Genomic DNA, 10,657 nt, shown 5'->3' with positions numbered 1-10,657 from the left:
CACTACTTAGAATAGCTTTGACTATCATTTGGATGCCTTTCTTGAATTTCTTTTTATGTATATGCATTCCGTTTTAGAATTGGCATCAAGCCTTAAAGACAATTCTTCTTTTTTCTAAACTTAACATATCTTCATCACTTATTACATCTTTGGATACTTGTTGCAAATATCAGATATTAAAACGCATCTAATAATTGCACATTGATTCATCTGTTTTCTTACAGGACAATATTTGAATGGTTTTCTGTTGGGTTTTCACAAAAAATGATTTTGTGCATGACTTTATACGTGTTTTTGCTTCCAAAATTTTGATTCTCAGTGGGGAAATTACATATATGTGTGTGTATGCATATATATATATATATATATATATATATATATAGAGAGAGAGAGAGAGAGAGAGAGACAGAGAATACTTTCTAACTATTTTATGTACATTTCTAAATTTCTTTTAAACAAAGTGTACTAATTTGTACTCCTACCAGTAGTGTAAATATTATTTTTACCTGGATCATCTGTGAAAGGTGACATCCTTTTTAAAAATATTCACTGACTTTTCAAAGCTCTGGCCTCAGTAGACATTCTAGGAAGAACCAGTGACTTCGGGGTTAATAAGTCAAAACCACACATTAAAATGTTTAACATCAAGGTGGGACAAGAGAACCTCACACTCCTTGACACTACTGCTGCCTTCAGCCTCATCATTTTCCTGGGGATATTTGGGCCATATGTCTACTCACACAGCACAAATGCCAACAATAATGTAAACCAAAAAACTATCTGAGACAAGCCTTGATTAATTTAGAAGCAGGACTACTGAAAGTGGGGGTTTCCAGGTCATAGGTAGATGCATAGATTTTCTGATTGGCAATTGGTTGAGTTATTATCTAACAACCTGCAATCAATAGAATGTATTGTCTGGGTTGATATAAGGGGCTATAGAGAACAAAGTGGGAGGCATCACACTATCGGACGTCAAACTATACTACAAGGCTACAGTAATCAAAACAGCATGATACTGGTACCAAAACAGAGATATGGACCAATGGAACAGAACAGAGGCCTTGGAGGCAACACCACACATCTACAACCATCTGATCTTTGACAAACCTGATAAAAACAAGCAATGGGGAAAGGAGTCCCTGTTTAATAAATGGTGTTGGGAAAACTGGCTAGTCATGTGCAGAAAGCAGAAACTGGACTCCTTTCTGACACATTACATTAAAATTAACTCCACATGGATTAAAGACTTATTCTTATTGTTTTCTTGTGATGATGAACTTAGGTCAACTAAGTTGTTATGGCATCTCTCAGAGATCACTTAGACTGGATATCCTGAAAATTATTCATTTTGTTTCTGAAGGTTTATCTGCCTCTTGGCCAATTGTTACAGAGCTGACTTAGTTATGATATGTAATGGCCTGAAAAATATTCATTTATGTCCCCTGATCAGTGGGGCAATTTAAGTGGTGGGCATGCTCAAAGTACTTTTCCAAAACATCCTTGGATAAACCTGTTTCTTATTTGTTTGGTTCTAACCCCATAGACGATGGGGTTGAGCATGGGAGGTACCAGTAGATAGAGATTAGAAAACAGAATGCTTACCACTCGGGGCACATGATGACCAAAGCGGTGAGTGAGGAAAGAAAAAAGGGCTGGGATATAAAAAGCCAAGATGATACAGATATGGGAGGCACATGTGCCAAAAGCTTTGAGGCTGGCTTCACCTGAGGGCAACTGAAGCACAGCTCTCAAAATCATTATGTACGATATACTGATGACAATCATATCAAAACCAACCACAGAGAAGGCCACAAAGAGCCCATACCCACGATTTATGCTTGTATCAGCACACAACAACTTCAGCATAGCCATGTGCTCACAGTACAACTGGGGAATGACTTGGTGTTGGCAGAAGGGCATCCTAGACACCATGAGGCAGAAGGGGCTCACCCACAGCAGCCCTCTCAGCAACACAACAGCCCCCAGTCTGATCACAACTGATGGGGTCAGGATGCTAGAGTGTCGGAGTGGGAAGCAGACAGCCACATAGCGGTCCAGGGCCATAGCCATGAGCACCCCAGACTCCACAGAAGAAAAGGCATGGATGAAGAACACCTGGATGAGGCAGGCATGGTATTCAATCTCATGAGCATGAAACCAGAATATGGCCAACATCTTAGGTTGGGTGGAGGAGGAGAGGACCAGGTCAGTGATGGTCAGCATGGCCAGAAAGAGGTACATGGGCTCATGCAGGGTGTGGTCAATTCGGATTACATGGAGGAGAGTTATATTTCCAACAATGGCCACAGCATACATGGCACAGAACGGAAAGGCAATCCAGAACTGGAAACACTCCAAGCCTGGGATTCCAAGCAGGATGAAGAATGCGGGATGAGAAGAGCTGTTCCCTGAAGCCAGCACCATGAGCTGGTTAATATGTTCTCCGTTGGGAAACTGATCTACTCTCTGCAAATGGGAATCAAAACAAGTGTCATTAATCAAATGCCTCGGGATAGGACAATTGGGTAATAGGGCAATTGAGTTTAAAAATAAGGTGTGATAATTTCAACTGTTTTTTATAAATAAAATCTTGCAGCATAAAATGATACTATTCTTTTTTTATATTTATGTCATTCAAAATAGGGTAAAACAAAATGTGGTAGCCGCAAGTGTAGTTGTTTTTTAAGAATCAATGTTTTCTTGAAATTGAAATCTATTAAGAAAAAAAATCATGACAAATAATATCATAGTTATTCTTTCCTTTCTATTATTTAAAACTGACAGCTTATATTTTCAACTTTTCCTACAGGTCCTATTTATCCATCTGTTAAGCTGCTTAAATAACTTCTCAGGGTAGGAAGCCAGTATGGCTTCAATGCCCATGGAAATTTATGTATTGAGGTGGAGTTAGCTTTGGGAGTTACCATAGTAAGGTCCTGGGCTTGAAGATAAGTGACTGATCAATTACATACCTGTAATTCAATGTTTTATCCTTAGTGTAGGTTCCCCTTAAATTATTGGTTAGCAAAGTTTTTTTTTGTAAAAAGTCAGATCATAAAAATTTGAGGAATATTGAGTTATACAGTCGTAGTCACAACATATCAATTTAGCTATGGTGGTGTAAAAGCATCCATAGTCAATACACAAATGAATGAGTATAGCTGAATTCCAACAAAAGTTTACTTACAAAAATAACCTCCAAACAGGATTTGGTCTACAGGCTATAGTTTCCCAACCTCCATCCTAGATGGTAAATTTTTCATGAACTGAGCCCTGAACCCTACACTACACATAGCACTTTTGTGCTTGGTACAGAGTGGAAAGTTTAATTTTTAAAATCCTTGGAAAAAGTAACAAAACAATATCATTATTCAACAGACTCATGATTGGATTAACAATATCCTAAATGTTCTGATAAAATCCGATTGACCCTATCTTGATGCCATGTCCAAGAAAAGTAACGTTCATTTCTCCTTCTAAAGGTTGGCCTGCCGCCAGTGGATACTGCTTGAATGCCACCCTCTGGTTTGCACTTGCTTTACCTGGGTTACTTCTACCCTCTGATTCTTATGGTGACCACTATTTACCTCAGAATCAATGGCACAAAGCTCACTTGGTTCCTGCCCAGTATCTTTTCACTAATTAAACTTAATTAGTGAAAAGGTTTTGATTGAAAGCCTTAGTTCTTACGTCTTTTGAAAGAGGAGGCAAGAAGACTATACTTTCCAATCCTCCTTAATAAATTGCCTTTGGGAACTTACAGATGTTTCATTCCCTAGACCAAATGGTTACTTAAAAGGGCTTCATGATCCCAAAGAGGCCTTGCTTCTTTCTAATTTTCCCAAGGCTTATAACAGTATGAGATAAATGGGGCTCAGACTTCCTAAGTTTTGCTCTAAACCTGAAGCTTGACCATCCAATTAAGAGAATAGCTATAGGTTTGCTCAAAACAAATATTTCTATGTAAGGTATGGTGAAATTGAAAACCACAGGTTATATAGGGCCCAGGAAGTCTGTTCTATCCCTTCTGTCTAGTCTGGTCTTCCCAAACTTCTTTATATGTTCTGTTTGAGCCAGAGAATTTCCTTCTACCTGCCCTTTTCCCCCCATATGTCACCATCTACTTGTGGGAACACAGTTCTGCAGGCTCAGGGGCAGCTGGAGAAACATGCTCAGACCATTCTCATTGTTGCACCAGGCAACATAAGAGGCGCTGGTTAAATGTACAGTTTCTCAAAGTGTACAATTATCTGATCAATTGCGGAAGGAATGACTATGTTTCAAGACACAGCACTACAGGCTTTTAAATTGTATCTAACTCACACAAAACCTCTGTATCCTCACTTTACAATGAAAAAAATAGATTTCAGTTACATAATTTGCCCAAGGATATGCAATAACTTAAAAGTGTCTGGATGCACAGCTACACATCCAATGCTCTTTGGTACCCATGCCTCCTGTGCTAGATAACAATTGATTGGGGCATACACCAGAGTTGGGGAAAGCAGAGTTTGCTGTCTTATCATGATGAAGAGACACGAATACGGCGTGCCCAACTGCATGCTGAATTAGAGGCAGATCTGAATTTGCACTCAGGACCCCTGCTACTTCACTGGACTGCAGCCTCTAGCACAGCTTCCAGCTTGGCCTCCTGGTATCTCTGGGCATGTGCTGGTTTCTCTGGGGTGAGGTCTTTATTGGCTTCTGCTGATGAGACTTCATGGAGAACTCTCCTGTTCTATGCCCTCTCTAGAGGGTGGTGAGTCTCCCTCAACCACATTTCAACTACTTGCAATCTACAGCCCTTTCAAAAACCAGTCACTGTCTTCTTTACTCATTTCTCAGTCTCCTCAATGGCCTTCTCATAGGCCAGGGCGCCCTCACAAGGTGATGTCTCATTTCATTCTGCCCTCTGAATTTCTCTTCTCAAATTTTCCTTTTTTGGTGGACAATGGAGGAGCAGAGACGCCCTGTGACTGAAGACTAAATCGGGAGATGGAGACCCTTGCCCCCTTTGCTTTCTCCACTTTTCTCTGCTGACCCATGGAACCTGGTGCCTTCACTCTTAAAAGTGGTGTCTGGGCACGCTGTGCCCTCCCTCGCAGCCCTGTCATCCCTCAGCTTCCCTTGCCTGGGGGCGGGTTGAGGCGGGACAGTTCCCCGACCCCTTGCGCTTCCCAGGTGGGGCGCCCCTCACCCTGCTTCGGCTCCTCCTCCAAGGGCTGCACACACTGTCTGGCCGGTGCCAGTGGCATAAGCCTGGTGCCTGGGTTGGAGGTGCGGGGGTCGCCCGCCTTCTGCGTTGATCTCGCAGGGGATCCTATTAAATCATCTTGGCAGACACGCCTGCTGCCTTCCGAATGCATACATCTGCTGCTGTAACCCCGGGTTGCCAAACTACTATGGCCTGTGGGCCGGATCCACCCGCAGTCGGTTCTTCAAAGTTTTATTGCAACGCAAGCAATAGAAATGCCCATTTCCTTACCTGTTGTCTCCAGGTGCTCTGCGCCGAAGGCAGAGTTAAGTTGTGCAGCAGAGGGCCATGTCCTGCAAACCTGAAAATATTAACTATTTGAACTTTTACAGAAGTTTGCCAGCTTGTGCTTAAGGATAAAATTAAGCCTAAATCCAAGAATACTTTTTAAAATGAGGAAATAGTCAACACAATAGATAGAAGTCTAGAAGTTTCTAATCATGCCAAGAAAAGCGTTTTATGGTTGATTCGAGTATGTTGTACAATTCAAGTTTTTTCCCTATGTCCTCTGACTAGACACTTGTATTGAGTAAATTGGCGAGTGTGTCTGTCTAAAACCACAATATCAAAATATCACTTAAAGCATCTTCATATAGTGTTTTTAAGAAAAAGTTGTTATTCAGCAGAAAGGAAATTCCAGTTGGTCTGCATCTTTACCAGTGTTTGGTGTTGTTCGTTTCTTATTTTAGCCATTCTAATAGGTGTGTACTGATATCTCAACATGGCTTTAATTTGCATTTGCCTAATGGCTAATGGTGAACATCTTTTCACATGCATTTCTGTCATCTGTATATCTTTGGTGAAGAGTCTTCAAATCTTCATCTTAAAATTGGATTGTTATATTACCACTGGGTTTTAAAATCTTTATATATTACAAATACAAATATGTTGTATGATATGTGCTTTGCACTATTTTCTCCCAGTTTGCAGCCTGTCTTAAAAAAAAAAAAAAAAAAAAGAATTGTAGCAATGAGGTCTTGCTATATTGGCCGGGCTGTTCTCGAACTCCTGGCCTGAAGTGATCCTTTTGCCCTGACCTACCAAAGTGCTGAGACTGTAGGCATGAGCCACCATGCCTAGCTCAGCTTGTGTTTTTGTTTATTTACCAGTGTTTTTCACAGAACAAAAATTTTAATTTGATGAAGTCCAATTAATTAAATTTTGTAAATAAAGTGTGATTTGTTTTTTGGTCATGTCTAAGAAACCACTGTCTAGTCCCAGGTCCTAATTCTCCTATGTTTTCTTCTAAATGTTTTATTATTTTACATGTTACATTTAGATTTATGATCTATTTTGAGTTAACTTTTTTTTAAAGTATGACGTTTATGTTTTTGTTTGTGTTTAGAAACATTTGGATAGGTGTCTAATTGTTCCAGCACCATTTTTTGGAAAGACTATCCTTTCTCTGCTGAATTTCTTTTGTACCTTTGTCAGGAGTTAGCCATATTGATATGGGTCTATTTCTAGACTTTTTATTTTCTTCCACTGAGCCGCGCATGTCTCCTTTTGCCAATACCACATAAGTTGAGATGACTACAGCTTTGTAATAAGTATTAAAATCTGGTAATATATTTCTTCCAATTTTATTTTTCTTTTTAAAATTATTTTGACTATTATATCAATGTTACTTTTTCATTTAAATTTTAGGATCTGCTTATCTACAAAAGTCCTGCTGGGATTCTGATTAGAATTGCATTAAATCTATAAATAAGTTTGGGGTGAATTCACATATTAAAAAAATAAAAATAAAAAATACAAGTTCCCCTGTCTTTCTTTTCTCATAGACTTACAAACTTAACACAGACAGAGGTAATGCTACAAGTCATGTGGAGTGGACAGAGAGCTTACCAATACTTGGCCATTTTTGTCTAGCGTGTGGGGTTTTTAAATATGGGAAGCACAGGTTATCCAGCTTGCTGCTGTTTTGAGAAATGGAAACGTACATTCTCTAAAAGTAGGAAAAGACAAACAATATAATTTCCCTTCTTTCCCAGCTCTCCTTCTTCTTCTACACTACTATTATTTTATTATTATTATTATTATTATTATTATTCACAGGCTACAACTCTTATGAGCATAATGCATACTGAGACCTGAAAATGTCTTGTCATTTTCAAATATTGTAGTCACACTGATCACACTTTGGACTTCAGATTAACACTTGCTGTTTTCTAAAATAAAATTAACTTGTAAAACTTGTGTGTAGCTTTTGCTTAAGAAATTGATTCTAAGAACCATCTTCTCTCACAGAGTAGCGCTCAGCTTTCATCTGTGATAATGAGTTTGAGCCCGGAGAAACTACTCAAAGGCTCCGTTGGATTTCAATTACTGCACCCATTATGTGGAAATAAATACAGGCATCTGTCAGTGTGTTGCTCAAGCCAGTGAAGGGATAAAGGATAAAATAAACTGAGATCTGCTAAAGAATAACTTCAGGGAAATTTAGAGTCTGTTTTCTCACTTTGAGATATCTGAAACTAAAACTTGGAGCAATAATACTGGAGCAGGGTGAGGCTCAGAACCAACCTCCTCCATGGAGTATTTTTGTGTGGAGGCAGTTTTCCTTCCTTTCTAGGCTTACCCTGGAGGACACAGTGGGAACACCAAGTCTTCTCCCATTCTCAGAATGAAGTTCAATGGTCATGGATCTCAAGGTCCCAGTGAGTCAGTCCATTCTGCGCAGTTCCTTGCTTTCCTGCTTCTTGGAGTTCTATGAGTCCTACTGCTCTTTGGGAAGGGAAGAGATGGCTGAGGCACACAGGAAACCACTCACCCTGAGTTCTACTATATCTTTGACCAAGCAGAGCATGATCATAAGCAGTTCTAAAAAGTTTCTTGGATTCAGCCTATGGCCGAGACCTCTGACCAGAACCCATTCGAAGAACTACGTCTGCCCTTTCACTTCCCCCAAGCATCAGATTTACCACTCCCCCTGAGCCTGTTGCCTCATATTTATACCAGCCTCCTCTGACAATGAAGACTAAAGCTAGAAGTGTTAACCCTTACATTTCCTCTCTCCCCTGTATACACAAATTAAAATGCAGGATATTTGAATGCATGTGCAAGAAATGTTGTTGATATTACTTGAGTGTGAGTTTGTCTATGTACGTATTTTTAGTGCAAATGTGTATATTTATAATTGAAGGGATATTTTGTGCAATATGAAAGTGTGCTTATATATCATGTAAATTGTGTGTATGTGACAGGTATGTGCATCAGGGACTGGATTTGCATGTGAGCATAAGTATGTGTATGAATAAGCATGTCTGTATATAAAAGTATAGTCATTTGCTTTCAGTATGCATAATTAGTGTGCTACCATCATGCTGCGTATTCAAGGTCACTAAATGTGTGTGCTTTGTGAAAGCACATGACCAGCTACATACCTGATGTGTGAAGTTGAACATAATATGTATATATATGAGTATTCATATTCAAGGAGTGTGGAGCTAATGAAGATGTGGAGCATCTATTGGTGCATCAGAGTTTACTGAGGTAGCAATGGTTCTGAGGCCACTCACATCTGGGTGGGTCATTATACAAATAGGCAAAAAGAATTCCAATGGAGATCATGCCATAATCAATTCTGAAAATTTCAGAGACTGGAAGGCTCTCTTCACTCAATATGAACTGCTGAAGCCTACATAGAGCTTTCTCTGTCTCAATCACTACATAGTGTCCTCGGTATTCTAATATTACTTAATTTTTTATCAACACTTTTTGATTTTATTTAAATCTCATGATGTGAAAAAAAAGATTTGATAAAGGAGTATTTAAAACCCTTATTTGAAAAGGGTACAAAGCAGTCAGACTTCAGAATATGTGCCTCACAAAATATGAAACCCAACATACATCTAAAGAGAGAAAAATAACACGAAAACTACCAAGGTTATCAGCCTTACATTAATGTCTTTGTGGTGGGATTGCAATCATCATAGTCATAAAGTTAATGATATATTTTCATATATCAGCCTACAAAATCTAAAATCCAATTGTTCTTGCTAGAGAGTCCAGGCTACAGAGAGTATTTAAGATTTTATTTTAGAGGTATCGATGGCATTGGTCATGGGAATTTTAGGTTTATCACTAGTTGCAAATTATTTTTCTGTTGTTGGTGTTTTTAACTTCTATTTGTAAAGTGCTCAGTATAATAAAAGCAGAACCAAGTTCAGATCCTTCTACTTTCTTTCCTTCTTCTTCATTCCTTTTAGAATGACTTTTCCCCAAAACAGAATGTGACCTCTTGAGTAGGACCTGAATTTCCTCATCTGACCCTTCCACTTTTTCAAAAGGACCAGTGGCTCCAAGCAGACATGACACTCAGGCTCTTGTGGAAAGTGCTTCTCAGATCAACCACACTGCTTTTTGAGTTTAGTAGAGAATGACAGGCTAAAAGGATTGTGTAGTAGAAAGGTCAATCTTCTTGACTGGCCCTCCTAGAAGCCCCTCACCATTTGAGTCTTTCCAAAGCTGATACCTCTGCAGGATGCTTTGAGGACTGGGAACCCGACCCACAACCCTGCACTGAAGCCCAGTCTCCATTGGGATGTACAAGGAATTCTGGGAAGTATTGAGAGTCCCATAAAGGTTGGTTACAATAAACTTACAGTCACTTTAATCTGCAAGTGTAGGGTCCCAAGAGTGGGCCAAAAAGGATGTTTAGAGAAGAAGTTTCAAGGAAAGAATAATTTGTTCAGGCTGTTTCTGCAGGACTTCAATAAATATATGTAGAAACCTGAGTCACATACTCAGCCTCTGTGTTCTTATATTCTCACTTTTGTTCACCTCCATCTGCACAATACATTAGTCAATCATGTATGGACATGGCATGGACCTTGTCACAGCTTAGAAATACTCGTTCACTAAATTTTTGAGCACCTTTCCATTTAACACATCCATCTTTCTAGTTAGTTTATTCATCCCATGTTATTCCACACAATCACTTACATATACATATCAATTTACATATAATATGCAACATTAACTTTATTATATTACATAGGCCTATATAATGTAGGTATTATGTACAAAGAATTAGTATGTGTGTGTGTGTACATATATAGCCTTCAATCTTCTTTTCTTTTAAAATCCTTTGTATAAAATCTAGTACTTATAGTCCATCATTTCAGCCATACCATAAATAACCTTGATATCTATTTTTCCATCAAAACTACCTTTCAAAATGTTATACCTTGCTATCCCTGTACCACTAAGCAACTGCTAGAAATAATAACACAAAATATCAGGTTGTTACTGTTGTGAGTTCATGGTAACCAACCTCATCTGGGTTTTCAAAATATCCCACAATATGTTTGCATTTCTCTTTCTTTATTGAGGAGGGACATAATAATATACTGACCTCCCTGGATGGGTATATTGTTCAGACTCTGTCCGCTAAGG

The 10,657-nt window shown here is 39.0% G+C and overlaps 1 protein-coding gene across 1 annotated transcript; it reads right to left on the bottom strand.

Moving 5' to 3' along the window:
- Positions 1 to 1,479: 1,479 nt before the first annotated feature.
- Positions 1,480 to 2,427, bottom strand: LOC116524972 (olfactory receptor 52R1-like). The gene has a single exon (XM_032240492.1). It carries the CDS (start codon positions 2,425 to 2,427, stop codon positions 1,480 to 1,482), a length of 948 nt encoding a protein of 315 aa, XP_032096383.1.
- Between the last annotated feature and the right edge of the window lie 8,230 nt (positions 2,428 to 10,657).

Source organism: Sapajus apella, unplaced genomic scaffold, assembly GCF_009761245.1.
Source record: "Sapajus apella isolate SASKATOON/1434 unplaced genomic scaffold, GSC_monkey_1.0 scaffold47, whole genome shotgun sequence".
NCBI classification, from domain to species: Eukaryota; Metazoa; Chordata; class Mammalia; order Primates; family Cebidae; genus Sapajus; species Sapajus apella.
The sequence above is the reverse complement of the archived record's forward strand: the minus strand, read 5'-3'. Positions and strand labels throughout refer to the sequence as shown.

Bases quoted from the DNA above. Each gene is read 5' to 3' on its own strand.
- LOC116524972 (XM_032240492.1), bottom strand. From the start codon at position 2,427: ATGGTGCTGGCTTCAGGGAACAGCTCTTCTCATCCCGCATTCTTCATC.